Below are 16056 nucleotides of genomic sequence, written 5' to 3' on the forward strand. Positions count from 1 at the left end.
TGAGTTCCTCTAAATCAAGGTTGAAAACCCATCTGTTTAGAGTCACTTTGGAACCATAATAAGTGGAACATTAACCAATATATTTGATGTGTATTGATAATTTTGATGATGGCCCTTAACAAAATGTAATGTTTGTTACTGGTTTCTCATTTGGTGACTTTATTTTGTTTTTATGACGTTTTAATTTTATGTTTTTATGACATAAAGCACTTGTTGCTGAAACGTGCTTTACAAATAAACTTGATTGATTGAGCTATGGTTGAAGAACCACTAACATTTTTCATCATAAACAGTAAAATGTGAGAGACAGTGCCCAGTGAAGTTGTACGTAGCAGGAAGTAATCCAGCACTCCTCCTTCCTCACACGTTGCTGCTCACTGCTGGTCAGCTGGCTGACCTGATTGTGTTTCTGTACAGACGAAGTCGCCTGTAAAACGCAACGTAGTTTACAGCAGCAGCTTCATTCCCAGGACTAGCAACGGATGAAGCAGAGAGCTATCTAGCACTTAGCGGACGTTGTAATGTAACGTTTGACATTACAATTTGTCACCCAGATTTTTGGCCGCTCCCACTCTTTCTGACACTCCACCTTCAGCATGTAATTTTAACAATGCTTCTTTTTTATGCCGTTTACAAGTGTTCTTAGGACTGAGCAGTAGTTGGCATAAAGAGCTCAGCAGATGAGTAGTTCCACCAGGTGTTTGCTAATTGCTACTGCTGCTAGTCTGGAGGAGCTGAGTGGGGAAAGAGCTTTCATACCCACCCAAACAAAACGCCATGCTGGCAAACTGCTTGAAATAAAAACTAAATCAAAACATATTCACATCTTTGCATAAAAATACAAAATATTTGATTGCGTTTTGCTTTATTAATGTTTAGTTTTCTATGTTCAGGTCTGCTGTTGAAAATATTTCCATTCGTTAAAATTTCTTGTAGTCAAGATGTGGAAACCAAAAGGCCCCCTCCCCTACCCATCACTCCTAATAAGGTAATCCTGTTTTAAAACTATTTCTGAGAAGCTGCTTTGCAAGTTGTTTATAAATGAAACCAATTAGATAAATTTATACATTGAGATTTTGTATATTTTTGCAATTGCTAATACCCAAATAACCGGATACTATGAAGTTGTGGTATTTTTCATACTTCCATTGCCTCGTACGAAGTTTTGACAAAGCAGCATTATAACCTCTCTGAGGTGTCGTTCCTTTAAGTAGTCGTCACTAAGGTGTGCTTCATCTCAACCTTTGGAACAACAATAATCAATCTGATGGCTGGGAGGGAAAAAACCCAACATGTTTTCTCTCACCCTGCAGGCACTTGGCAAAAATAAACACAATCCAAACAGAAGAGTTTCTGTCACCGGCGACCCTAAATAAATACAAACATCATAGTTCATGGGAACTACGCTGAAGATGTATCCTTCAGCCTTGCAAAGGTAATTACACCAGTTTACCGTTCTTTCTTTTCTTTTCTTTTTTTTACATTTTGTCAGCCGTGAACTTTACTCGATTTTATTTTTGATCGAAGGTGAGAACTCAGCACAAGGTAGTGCCTATCTGTGAAATGAAAGGGAAATGAAGCAAATTCTTAATATTGTTTTGCAAATGAAAATCCTAAAAGTGAGTCATGAGTGCAGAAAGTGTGTTCAAGCCTCTTTATGCCTGAATCCATCCATCCATCCATCCATCCATCCATCCATCCATCCATCCATCCATCCATCCATCCATCCATCCATCCATCCATCCATCCATCCATCCATCCATCCATCCATCCATCCATCCATCCATCCATCCATCCATCCATCCATCCATCCATCCATCTTCTTCCGCTTATCCGGGGTCGGGTCAAGGTCCTGATACCACTAAGTAAAATCAAATGCCTTCAGATGTCTAATTTTAAAAGAGACCACTTGTGATGGTCCCAGAGGGTTTGGCAAAAAACATTTGAGAACAAACGGCATCATGAAGACCAAAAGACACACCAGACAGGTCAGGGATAAAGTTGTGGAGAGATCTTAAGCAGGGTTAGGTTATAAACCAATGTAACAATCTTTGAACATCTCACAGTTGATCATCAGCACTGATTAATCCATCATACAAAGAAAGAAATGCCTTTGCCGCCACTACATGCTAATCAAGACGTTGCTGCCCACCTATACCAACAGGTAAGGCAAAGAGATTGCCAATGAGTTGCAGTCAAGCAGATCCTAATAACTCTAGAAAAGCTTTAGAGGTCCACAGCTCAGATGTAAGAATCTGTTAAAAAGCTATAAGCTATTAGTTATGGACTCCACAAGTATGCTCTTTATGGATGAGTGGTTTGAAGAAAGGCATTGTTTAAAGAAAGGGATAAGGAGTCCCATTTGCAGATTGAAAGCCAGCAAACATGCAAGGGTGCATTCACACCCACCCTGTTTGGTCCGCTTTAATTGAACTCTGGTTTGTTTGCCTAGAAAGTCCCGTTCGTTTTGGGAGGTATGTGTAATCAAACTCTGATGCAGACCAAGAAAAAGCAAACTCTGGTTCGACTTAAAATCCTTGGTATCAATTCAGTTGATGTGAACTCCCACCCAGTTCGAATGCGTACGTTAATGCCAAGTGGAGAAACCGCTCCAAAAGCAGGAAGCGGGCTATATATCTCAGCGCATTCTGGGTAAATACTTCCAAAACATATGTGTGAGTCTTGCGCACGTATGTTCTCCTGTCTTTTACCAAAAACCAGAGATTTCAGACAGCTGAAATCTTTTTGTTTACATTTTGAGAAAAAGGAAGTTGCGCACAGTGTCTTCTTCAGAGGTTTTCTCGTTGTTTTATTCAATGGTTCTTGGTGCGGCGCCACCACAGGCGAGGGGGAGAACTGAATTTTCAGAGTTTATATAATTTGACACATTGGAGTGTGAAACCAAACTGCTCCAGTTGAAAGCGTAACAAATGTTGCAATTCTAGACCCCAATCGAACCGAGTCTACTGAATGATCAAATGTGAAAACTCCCTAAGGAATGTTCTGTGGTCTAATTGAGAGCAAAACGGTATTGTTTTTTTTTTTGATTATTCAAAGTGCTAAGTGCAGGGGAAAACTGACACGTACCACCCGTGTGGTGAAAAGTGATGGCAGTGTCATGCTATGGAGATGCTTTTTTTTCCAACAGGGTTCTAGAAAACAGATCAGTCCTTGAGGAAAATTTGTTCAAGGCTGCAAAAATACTTTAAACTGTGACCGACATTCATCTTCCAAACATGTTTATGTATTCGTCCAGGCAGACTTGAATCCAATGGAGACTTGACTTGAAAATTGCTCTTTGCTGATGCCCTCCATCAAATGTGCCTGAACTTCTGCTGTTTTCCAAAGAAGAATGGGCAAAAGTTTCAGTGTCTGACAATACTTGATTTTCTTGCAGCTGTAATGAACTTAGAGAGACTAAACACAATGGTATGCCACACTTTTCACATTTTAACTAGTAAGATCCAGTTAAAGAAAAAAGAAAAAAAGGATGCATCACATGCGCTATCTTACAAACATGTTCAGGTTTAGTAGCTTTAAGGCACTTTAAGAGGCATTTCTATTGGTTTTACTGGTGTATGCAGCTTTAATCTCGTATGTAATTTATAAAAAAACAACAAAGGAGCAGGTTACTCTGCATATTGAGCATTAGAAAGACCAAACTCAATGGCTGCTGAAGTGGATTCTTGATATCTCCAGGTTTTCACCCCCCCTCAGGGTATCAAGAAGACGCAGCAAAAATGAGAAACAGTTTAATTTCGCTATTATTTCAAACCCCTAATAATTGCGCAGTGGGGGCATATAGTACTGTAATTCATTCTCATTAGAGCTTTTTTACTCTTCCTACTGTGGAGATAGTTATGCAGCTCATATGGCCAATTAAAGCACAAAATGAAAGAGACACTTCTCGGGACAAAAAAAAAAAAAAAAAGCCATCAAGTAAGAGTGGGTTCTCGTGTGAATCTATCCGGGGGATATGGATATAAAAGTTCTTTTTTTTCATGGGAGAAAAAAAAAATCAGCTTTTATCCCCCGCCAGATATAGCAAAAACCAGAGAGAGTAGAACACGCTGGTTGAAATAGCTTTGTGACCCGTGCATAACTCATAAACTGCAGTGCGGCATCAGTTGTATTAATATCACACAGTGCATCCCAGTGTATCCTCGCGCAGATGAATGTTTAATTCCCACAGACCTACGGAGCCTGTTGTGCAAATTGAAGACGCGCCTCAAATGGCGCAACGTTCGCAACGACACAATCTGCAGGGCACGGCGGTGCCTCATGATGAATGGGTCTTAATTTTAAGCATCTGGTTGTGACTAGGAGGAGCGCAAGCAGTGGACGCATTACACCAAAACAGAACACGCAGAGAGGAGGGTGTGTGTGGATGGGGGGCATCTCAACACCCTGCAGGGGGAGAGACTGAATCTGGAGCAAAACTTGAGACTTACCCCGTTTGAACATTTTGCAGGTCTGTGTCTGTATATGCGCTATTCGGTCCTGCGTCCTGCGCGTCTCATCGAGTCGTATATTCCAGGCTTTTGAAACTTGCGCCTTTCACTTTTTGGAGTCGATCGGAAGCGGATTCCCCCGGAGGGGGGCGGGGGTGGACTGGTTGGTGGTGGGTCCGGTCTGGTGTAAGAATGTCCGGCTGTCACTCCTCTGGTTCTCCGTGCGCTCCCGTGGATTCAGCACGGAGCCGCAGACTGCCTTGGGGGGATTTTGACCAAAAAAACCCCCAATAAGCTCCTTTCTCCTGAGATAAAGTAAAAATAAAAATAAAATAAAAGTCCGACACACCTCACTGGGAGGTTGCAAACGAGGGGACAGACAGACAGTTGCTGTGAAACCGGTGCAAAGAAATCGGTTCTCCCAAGTCCAGCGTGTCAGGACGCAGAGCAGAACCCTCCTCGCCCAACCAACTCCTTTCAGACCCGAATGACCGCACAGGTTTGCAGATCAGTTTTTTTTTTTTTTTGGTCAAGCGAAACCCCAGCACCACCACCACCAACAAAATCCAAATAAAACAATCTGTCAAATGTCAGACGGCCATGCCCCGTATTCTCATCCAAAATCGCGTCACAGTCGTCCGAACCTGCAATTATCATAAATTATTTGGATTCACATCCCGCCTCTGATGTCAGATTTCTGAGCGCATGACTCCTCAGAAATCATCCCTGTCGATGTGGACTTTGATTCCGTCGCCTTTCTCAAAAGATCCCGCTCCTTCTCCCGTCTCTCACCTCTGCTTACATTTCTGACACCTTATCTGGGAAGATCTCTCGTCGGTCTCCAACTATGGATCAGATCGCTGCGCGCCTATGGGAGGAAGGAAAGAGTGATACCGCCTCAGCCCCTCCACAGGGCAGCGCGCTGCTCCATCCCTCTTCACTGCCAAGTGTCCCTGTCTGCACCAGCCTGGGACGCATATTATCTGACTCTGGAAGTCCGCCTGACATATCGGAGATGGGGAAAAAAATAAAATAAAAATAATAATAATAATTCATGTATAGTTTACTGTATATAATTTTATTTAGTATTTGTTGGATAATGTTTCACTTTGATTTTTTTGTCTAACTGATTGTGTCTTTTTTTTGGGAGGGGGGATGAGGAAGAGTTGGACATCGTTAATTAAAATAAACTTAGGGTAATGCAAAGGAGGAAGAATTACCTTAATGGGGGTATTACGTAACAATTACAACGGAATAAAAATTCGCTGTATTTTTAAATAAAGTAGAAAAATTTCTGGGCAAAAGTATATCAGCTTCAATTTTTTAAATTGTACTTCTATCGCACGCTATGCTGCTTTCTTTGTTTATTTGTTCCATGTCTCTTTTATTTTTGTTTTCTAAAACTTCATAATTACCTTCATTATTACCTTTCAAAAAAATTATTTTCTTGTGTGTGTTTCGGTCTTGTGAGGGCGAACAGTTCTAGCTAAATATCGTATCAGACGATTCGACGTAACTGGAAGGTGCTCTGTAGAAGAAGAACGTAACTTGTATTCTGGTATTCTCCCGTCCCGCCGCTGTGCCATCGATGAGTTCGGTGCTCGTCTTATCGTGCCTTTCCTCCTCTAGCGATTGGATTGGCCTTTCTGTCGCTCACGTGCTTCTTGTTTGGAAGTGAGCAAACATGGCTGCGCCCACGACCGAAGTTGAGATAGTTCCAGTCAAAAAGCTTACAGGTAAAGGAAACATGTCGCTAATGAAACATGTAATGTGTCCTGTCGTTTCATGTTCGTTCAGTGTTTTATTAACAGTGTGAGTCAGATACAGTTTTACCGGCTTTCTTGCACGATCTAGTAGTAGAGATAACGTGATGCTTTAAATGTCTCAAATTCACACGACAACACGTCGTTGAATATCACAACTGATTCATTTTGAGATAATTACAACAATTCTTTTACAGTGCATGATTTCTGTCTTTAGTTTTAAACTTATCATGTTCCATGAACAAATAAACTCAGAGTTTGCTATTAGGAAAACATGTTGAAATTAGTCTGTTTTTTAAGCAAACGTGTATATGGAAAGCCGTCAGTTGGTATAATTACTGCAAAAACGACACCACGTCTTAAAATGCTTTAAACTATTTTCCTCATTCAATGGCTTTCCACTTTAAACTTTGCTTCCTTTTTTGAATAACTTAAAATAACACAAATTGGTTCTTCTTATCATATTTATTTGAATAGACTTCCTCTACTTTTTGTCAGAATTAAAAGTAGACTATCCATTTGCTTAAGACGTTTATTAAATGAAAAGGAAGTGCTAAGGAAATGGGCTGGTTATCTGTGTAAGAGAGGACATACTTATGGAGATGTTTTTGCGAAAGAATTCTTGGCACCTCTTTGGGTCAAACTGACCTGACACCCTCCCTTCCCTTCTGTATGAAGCACAAAATTGGACCAAATATGACTTGGGAATGATGCTGTTTGGACAGATAAAAACGACATCTGATGAATTGGCTTATTCGACAATCCTGAAATGGAGCAGATGTTGAGGTCAAGAGGTCCCGAATATTTTCAAGGAAGTCCAACACACACTCAATGTCGGAGGGTGCCAGGATCCTCACGTAAATCAAGGGTAGCAATGCCATTGGTCGAAACTTTCCAACTTACAGCAGTGAAGATGAGATTGTATAAAAAAGGGTGATGTTAAGAATACATGGAAATGGGTGTGCTGTGGTGGGGCAGGGGTTAAGCACAACCCTTAGTCCTCGACGTGGCTGTCGAGGGTTCGATTCCCGGCCTTTGCAGCATGTCTTTCCCAATCTCTCATTACCAAGTTTCCTGTCAATTAACTATCAAATAAAGGCTACTAGAGCCAATAAAACCTTTTAAAAAGAATACAAGGACATTTTTGGTTTTTGTATTGATGAAGCTGTAAGAAGTGTGTAATAAATCTCCTTACCCGTCTAAGGCCAAGCAGCAAGGTCTGGCGTCCATTATTCCTTTTACTTATATGTTTGGGAGTTTAGCCACTTTTCAATTCTCCAACATCTGTTGTAGATGCAAGAGAAGTACTAGTTTTGAGTAAATTATTATAATTTTTTTAAATTCATTTTGAGATAAAAACAAAAGAAGAAGAAATCAGCTAATTGAACTTTTTAAGCATACCATAACCTCTTATGTTGTTCAGGGACGGGAAAAATAGGCAAGCGTTTAACAAAATATCCATATCGGCTAGTATTTTATTGCTCTTATTGATCACTGTAGACTGTGAAGATACAAAATGCGTGTTTCAAAGAGTAAGATCAGCAATCATATTTTTACACAGAGTCAGTCAGGCTTTTAATAAGAACTAAACTTGAGAACTTGACAACAGTTTTTGTGTTTAGATGACTGTAACTCATCATATAGAAAAATAGAGCAATCTTCTCGACAATGTCTCCAAATGTCTCACTCGACTCTTAACCGGAAACATGAGCATGTAGCCACAGTTTTGGCTCTTCTGCATTGGCTGCCAGTTTCTTACCTATATTATTGTTTTAATTCTTTTATCGTTTCTTTTTTTTTTTTTCTTTCTTCTTTTTAAAGTTATGAACGGCCTTGATTGCGCCGTGTCTCCATAATGATGTTGTTCTTTTCCAGAACACTTTGATTAAATAATAAACTGCTCTTACATGTTCCCAGAAGCACACATAAAAGCAGAGGAGACCGGACATTTGCTGTCACTGCTCCTTTCTGTGGAATATTACTGGAACACCTCCCATCACTCCCTATAACAATTTTATTCTTCTAATGCATTGTGATCCAGGTATCTTACCTGTTTAATTTATTGTGTTTTATTCTGATGTCTTTTCATCTGTATTTTATTTTCTTATGAATACCGCACAAAACTTTGGTGCAGTTAATATCTGTTCTTAAAGTGCTTTATAAGTAAAGCTGGTGTAGATTTGTCATCTGTCTCTGAAAATGTATTTCGTCTACAACAGAAATGTAGACGAAAGCTCATATGATTGGTGGTGGTCGGCAGTGACCATGTTGTGAATCACACTCATGTTTTCTAGTGTTGTCCAATTATTAACACTTTCTGGGATAACGTTTTCCTAAATATATATATATATTTAAAAAAAGCATTCCGGAAGATCCAAAGTTTGCCATCCTAGAAGCCATTCCTGTAGACTTGGTTGAAAAATGGCAAATAAAAATGATTTAGTGTTATATTCAGCCTTATTTGTTGTTGCAGGGTCTTTTTTTTTTCTTTTTTAGTTTTCACTGTTTCAGTAAAAACAGCTCCTTGTGCTGGTTGTTCATCGTAGCTCAACAATTCATGTGTGCTGCTGTGTTTGAAACTAAAGTGATTTCTCAATTCCATACCATTTTTTCCCTTATTTCAAACTATATGATGTAGACGATCTTTTAAAACATTTTAAAAAAAATCTTGATTGTTTTCACTTTAATAGAAATGTATTTACACCCATCCCCCCTCAGAGCCCACAAAAGGGTAAAAATTTTATTTAAAATCTTTTTTAAAGTAAAAACCTGATAAATGACTATTATTTACATTAGCTATCTATAAATAATTCTTTTAGATTTCAGTTTGTGATTCAAACAGTAATACATTCTCCATCTTTAAAAAAAAAAAGAACAATGCATAATCTGGAATAATGCGTTTGTTGTATGCTCTGTTTAAATGTAAACTTGTACAATAAAGCCTGGAAGAGATGTTTTAGGTGATGTATTTAAATTTAGATTTCCCATTTATACATTGATGTTGTCACTGAAATTACATCTCTACCCTAAGTATTAGGGTTTTTTCCAATTCTTCTCTGATTTCAGTGAATTTTAAACCCATCAGTAATTTGTGGAAATCTAATTTAAGTGACGGTTCCTTCTCTGTAATCTGCTCCTCCCACACACCGGTTGTTAATGTTCTGCTGTTGGTCATTTTGTATGATTCACCCGGTTTGTTTTTTCAAACTGATAATATATCAATGATCACCTTTCCTCTGCAGCGCGGGGCCCTCGACGGGTAGCCAATCAGATTCCAGATGAAATCCTCCAAGACCCTGAGCTACAGGAAGCCATCAAGGTCCTGCCGTCAAATTACAACTTTGAGATCCACAAGACTGTTTGGAGAGTGAGACAAGCAAAAGCGAAGAGAGGTGATTCTTTTAATCTTCCTTTAGACAATTTGTTCATTTTAATTTCTATATTTACACTTTCGACTCAATATTTACTTTCGAGATGAAAGTGTAACAGATGTTAAATAGTAATATGGCAGGTTAGGATGGTCTTACCTTATGACAAATATCATGTTTACACTTATGTGTCTCCATGTGCTTTACTTTGAAGAAGTTTGATTCTATCGCTGAGAATTGCTTAATTTCAACAATGCTTAAAGAAAATGAATCTGTAAGTTGAACTCCTTTGAACAAATGATGTTTTAAAAGTGAACACATTTTAGCTTATTTTTATTTTAATAATTTAAAGCACCAAAACAAGTTTGGGATTTTTAGATGTCGAGTATGGTGATTTGAAAAGAAAAGCGTGTTAAAAAGCAGTTCTGTATTGTAGGCAGACTACATGGCGCTCATCTAATGGAATAAATTTAATTTTTGTTATTTCAATCAATTAGTGAAGTTTAACTGCATAGCACATTACAACAATGCGGCGGTTCAAAGAGCTCTGCATTGTGAAAACCATAAGTTATATAGTTAACAGTTGTGAAAACTAATAACAGATTTACATTTTGGCAAGTACCATGATTACATCGAATATGTTGGTCAATTATCCAGTTATTATGGCTCAAAAGCAACTTTAAGTATGCAGGTTTGTAGTCTTGATTTAAAGGAACTCAGTGTTTCAGCAGTTTTGCAGTTTTATCAGACTTATTGAGATATGACTTGGTGCAAAAGACTTTAGAAACAAAGTGAGCATCAAGGAAACTTCAGATTATTTGTTTTTTTTTGTCTGTTTTGCACTTTTCTCAGAAATGTTACATAAGTGTATTACTTAGAAGAGATAAAACTGTTAGAAATTTCCCTATTTTCTGCTAAAATGTTGAGTTGCATGGAAGATTTCACCAGTAGCTCATGATTATTTCATAAATATAACTAGATTTGTGTTACTGCTCAGAGGTAGGGGACTTTTAGATTCCATTGCATTTGCCATTTGATGCAGAAAGCCATTTTAAGGTAAAAATGTTTGAAGCCATATATGAGTGTGTTTTGATTTAGCTGACTTTGATAGCTGCTACTGCGCAATTTCCCACCTGCAAGATGTCCTTTTTTAAAAAGGTTACCTTTGCCTCCACTGACAGTAAGATGAGAATTTCTGGAAACTGCCTCAGGACGAATAATCCACCAAACCAAATGGGAAACGTAGTATCTCTGAGCCATATTCTCCCAAAAAAAAAAAAAAAAAAAAAAAAAAAAAAAAAATATATATATATATATATATATATATATATATATATATATATATATATATATAATGTGTGTGTGTGTGTGTGTGTGTGTTATACCAACAAAAAGCACATTCAGGGTGGCTTCTTTTGAAGATGGTTTAAGCTCCATGTTGCTGTAATTTTACAGAAAGGTTTTTTTTTTTTTTTTTTTTTGCACTCTGCTCCCTCTTCTGGGTCACTAAACCGAAGCAAAATGCTTTTCACGTGCACTTCATGTCCTGTGTGCTTTGGTGTCAGTTAACACTGAATTTGTAAATGGAACATGTTGGCCTTTTTTGATCTTTAGAGTGATGGCACTCCCATAGGAACTGCACTCACTCTGAAGCTGCTAGTGCCCCAACTCAGATTTTCTTTTCTCCTCACTGTCCTTACAGGAAAGTTTCTAAGCACACCACCTGTGAATGTAGTCTCCTCTTGAATAGGTATGGAAAATAGAGTATGGCGGAAATAACATTGAATTGCCAGACTGAATTCTAACATTTATTTAAGAAAATGTAATTTCTAAAAAAATAAATGAATAAAATTCATCAAACGTGTTTTGACATGATAGATAAAGTTTGGTTATAGATCTTTTTTTTCTGTTCTCAATCTTAATTTGCCTAGTTTACTGCATCATGTTGGTTGAAAAGTCTGGATATTACAGTAAATGAATGTGCCTAAAAGATAAAATGGAAATAGTCTGAAAAAGTATGGAATTTTTAAACAGATCATGCTTATGAATGCTTATGTAAACACGTTTGTTTTCACTGTGTTTTCTGTAGCTCACTATCACCCGTATGTAAAAGGTCAGGTTTATGTTTTTGTCAACTTGTAGTTTTTTAGGTTTTACTCCAGCATTTCTCAATCCCATAAAGGCTCAATTCTGTTGCTAACAATTGTATTTCAATCGCTGAGTATATATTTTTCACTTTCCATTACTGTCAACTTTGTAATACATCATAAAATTGACATTTCTCAAGTCTAATTCCTTCATTTCCCACAACCTGGATTGAAACCAGGAAGTTTGATTAGCCTGTTTGGCTCCTAGCCCTGTTGCTTCTCCACTAGGGGCCACCGCACACCTGTTGCGACTAGTTGTGCCGACTCTGAACAATACCAGCTGGGTGTTGTTTGGTTGAGCAGTTTACTGTACGGAATCATAAAATCTACCTTTGCATGGACGTCCTCATTGAGTCCTCAAGTATTCGCAGCCCTCCATTGAGTGAAGTATGCCAGAGTATATGAGGTCCTCATGGTGTCAACTGCAGACCTTGTTCCCACTTGGTCTTCCTCTATGGCTTGGTTTCCATTACAAATGTAGACAAAACTTTTTTGTTTTTGCTGTTTTTATCTCTAAAACGCAAATTTCTTTAATGGTTTTTTCACAATTGGCTTGAGAGCCAGTGAGCGGTGGGCCAGTTCTATTTCCAGTTCAGTACTAGTTCTCTGCCACCACCACTTGTAATGTCACTTATTTTTTGTATTTCTTCTATGAAGGCGCAATCGGTATGTTCTCTGTCGGTAAAACTTGAGTTATTCAGAGGGCAAGAGCAATAACAAATTTTGCTGGATGATAAATTGTTACAGTGATTATTTTGATAAAAGATAAGATCGTAGTTAATGAGACCATTTTCAAGCAATTATATAGAGAAGGGCAGAGTAATATATGTTTGGCCACTTGAATTCCAACCAACTTTAATTTTCTAAAGAACACTTAACACTGAAACTGGAAGATATTTTAAATATCCAAAATAAAACTCAAAATGCAAAACAATTACTGAAACAGAATAAAAACCACACACTTAAAATAAATAAAATGGATTATGATGTCTCTAAGGACAAAATTGCTCTTCAAAAAATATTCATCATTAGAATGAAAATGATCAAGCTAATTTTAATTTATCCTGTGATTAAAGGGTTGTTTGCTCCGCAATTACTTTCAGGTTGCAAGCAGCTTGCTTGCTTCTTGTTCACATATTTTAAAATAATTGTAAACTTTACTGTTACATGACATTTTTCCAAGAAATGTGTAATATTTGTCTCCGATTTAGGTTTTAACGTATCACAGGTACAAACTGAGAGGTAATTATTCCAAGTATATATATATATATAATATAAAAAGGCTGTCTGCTCCAGGAGCTCTCCTAGCAGATTGTCATTTTACCTGGCAGTCCTACAGAACTTGGTGAGGCTTATTCTTATATATATATATATTTTCTGTGTCCAGTACATTTTCCTTTCCCAAAACAAAACCCTGGGCCCATCTGGGAGCCACATATTTTGGTATCTTCTGTCTTTATAGCATTTCCACTTTCTACTCCCACACAGTGCTCCATGTATGTTTTGACTTCTATTAATACTTGTTTTTTCATCTACCAGCATAAACCTGAAAAAAGCCAAATATTTTTCGCCAATGTATGTGATCCTTCTGTCCCTTATTGTCATCAGTAGAGATATGCGAATTGTATGCCAAAAGGATTACATCATCGTAATTATTTATTTTTAAAGCACTTGCTGTTGGGAGTTGCAGTGTTAGGTTTACTACATCCTGCTGCCTTAGCTTTTTTTATTTATTTATTTGTTCTATCTGTGCTCATCCGTTCTCTGAACTCAAAGAGCATAACTCACCTTATCACCTTTGTTCCTTTGTTCCTCTTAGTGTCCATCTGTTTCTTTGTCATCCTTTGAACTCTTGAGTCTCTCACAATTTGTTAAAAATTTGGAACAGAAGAAGAACACATGATAGAATCTAATACTGACCATCTAATAACTTTGGTTTATATCGGCTGTGAAGTAAAAAAAAACAAAAAACAAACAAAAAAAACTTGAAAAAATAGTTGATCCTCTGTGCCATTTGACACAAAATTACCCGATTTAGGATTAGGTTTAGATACTACTTTATTGATTTGTCCCCACATAGCACACATTAACAAAAATAAAAATAAAAGCAAAAATAAAAATAAAAAAAAACACTAACAATGTGTAGTGATGGTCTTAAACACACACACACGTAGCTCAGTAGATTGATAAAAATATACATTTTTATCATTGAAGTTGTGCATTCATCATAAAATACACAACTTTAGAGACAATGTATATACTAAAAAGTTTGTTTGGTAAAGGAAATAAACCATGTAGTCGGATTCTTGGAAAAAAAAAAAATCTATTCTCAACTATTCAAGTCAACCATTCAACTTTGAATCAAGAAATGGAAGTGCTTATTTGCATAGCAGGAAGGCTTTCCCAAAGTGCACATTTGATTGGCTGCAGCCACTGTATATGTTGTTTTCCTTCTTGATTGCTAATAAAACAATAGTTTGGCTTACTCTTTTATACACAAACTGCATATTGTATTTTTTACGTTACGTTTTATGTTTTTAAAAAAAATGACATTGGAAATATATTTATGCTTTTCACAATTTTAAATGGAAAAGTTTTTATTGGGGCATAGCTTAGCAGTGACTGACTTGCGTCACGGTTCCTGAACGGGAAGGAGTTGTTCGAAGGGCTTTTTTGGTTAGAAAACTGGCTTTTATGAAGAGGATTTTCCCACACTTTGGTTGTCACAGCTGCAGGGGATTAATTAATTACCATAGCAACAGAATACAGAGCAGGGCACAGCAGCTGCTCAGGACTGCAAAGATGCCATAACTGTAGTTCTATCTATGGGCAAGACTCAGTTAAAAGAGTGGCCACAGCAACATGTCAGAACTACAACATGGCGGAACTGTCAGCTAAACAGAAATTACTCTCACCCTGTAGGCCAGAGACAGATGAAGTTGGCAGGGGATTAATTACACAGAGCAGGCAGGGCACGCCATGTCTGTATTTCTAACTGTGGCCAACTCTCACTTAAAACAGAGGGCTGAGGATCATGTTAGAACTACAACATGGCAGAACAGTATGTTGCTATAGAGGAGGATTTAACTGGTATTTACAACTACTTGTGTTTTGAGCATTATTCAACTGATTTAAACACTATAACTATTACAAATGGGGTTAGTTTGGCAAGTTAAAATTAAGCTGACAGAAAATTCCAAAATAAAAGTCTTGAAGATTATTACATCATAGAATTACTTTTTTGGCCATTAGATAACTGGTTTAACCAAACCACTGTTGCACATGGCATTAGTGTTGACATTTCAAATGACAATTACTACAAAATGTCAAAATAAAAGCCTCAATAATACTCTCAGGTAAGTGATAATATTAGCTTTTATGATCTTTTTTCCTCAATATAGTTATAATATTAGATTAGAAGATAATAGAAGATATAATATTAAAGTGTTTTTGACATTTTGCTTATGGTGTTTGGTCAGTGTCCTTGAGACCGACGCTGAGTGTTTCAAGTATAGAAACTCTGTCTCCAGCATACTGTCTGACAGAGAGAGCCAGCCCAGGTTCAGATAATTAATTACCATAGCAACGGGTCCCAGAAAAAGGCAGTGAGTAGTCTCACAAACAGGTGCCGAGGCAGGTCTCACAATGCATTGTGGGAAGACTAAATATTTCCTTTGACTATTTCTATTTTGCTTACATAAAATTATTATTTCTCTGAATTTTTGTGTGTGAATTAAAATCCTTCGAATGAAGCTTGAAAATTTTTGAGAAATAAACAATTACCGACTGTCTTTATTTTTTTTTATTTCGGACTGTGAGTGAGGACCACATGTGCGAAGCTTATAGTCGTCAGTCTCGGACTGAATTTCATTGAACACTGGGTTCAGCTGTTGCAGTGACTAGATCATCCATAGAAATCTGGTGATGGGTCTGGCAAGAGCTTCAGTCATTTCACTTTGGTTATTAACAGTGTCACACCCATTAGTATTTGTAATACTGACTTGTAATCAACAGGTCCAGCTGTGCGAGTTTTTGCACCACCATAGGCAGTGCAAAAGTAAATTTTAAGTAACATTTTGTGTCAGGCTATAGATCTGACTTGCGCAAGCCAGAGCATTATCACTTCACTTTCAATGAGCTTTGAGATAGTTTTAGTACTTAACCATGTTTAGTATACTGAATAGACTAAGTCAATGACAGACAACATGCTAGTGATGCCAAACATGATACTGATAGCAATCATCCTAAGATTAGAATTTTGGCTAATTTCACCTTATGCATTAATTTTAACAAAATTAAGGGTGCAAGTACAGCGTCGTCAACATGT

At 37.5% G+C, this 16056-nt stretch overlaps 2 protein-coding genes across 2 annotated transcripts in view; one reads left to right on the forward strand and one right to left on the reverse strand.

Moving 5' to 3' along the window:
* rtn4rl1b (reticulon 4 receptor-like 1b) overlaps nt 1–5341 on the reverse strand; it is a 220817-nt gene extending 215476 nt beyond the window's left edge. Inside the window, exon 1 of the mRNA XM_008424944.3 lies at nt 4452–5341. Within this exon, the coding sequence (XP_008423166.1) occupies nt 4452–4464 (13 nt within the window). The 5' untranslated portion in view covers nt 4465–5341. The remainder of the gene's footprint in view (nt 1–4451) is intronic.
* Nucleotides 5342–6041: 700 nt separating this feature from the next.
* Nucleotides 6042–16056, forward strand: part of dph1 (diphthamide biosynthesis 1) — an 84900-nt gene continuing 74885 nt past the window's right edge. The window contains exons 1-2 of the mRNA XM_081614299.1: nt 6042–6187; nt 9457–9606. Coding sequence (XP_081470425.1) covers nt 6136–6187; nt 9457–9606 — 202 coding nt within the window. The 5' untranslated portion in view covers nt 6042–6135. The remainder of the gene's footprint in view (nt 6188–9456; nt 9607–16056) is intronic.

This window comes from Poecilia reticulata, chromosome 13 (assembly GCF_904066995.2).
Source record: "Poecilia reticulata chromosome 13, P_reticulata-male-v2, whole genome shotgun sequence".
Classification (NCBI taxonomy): Eukaryota; Metazoa; Chordata; class Actinopteri; order Cyprinodontiformes; family Poeciliidae; genus Poecilia; species Poecilia reticulata.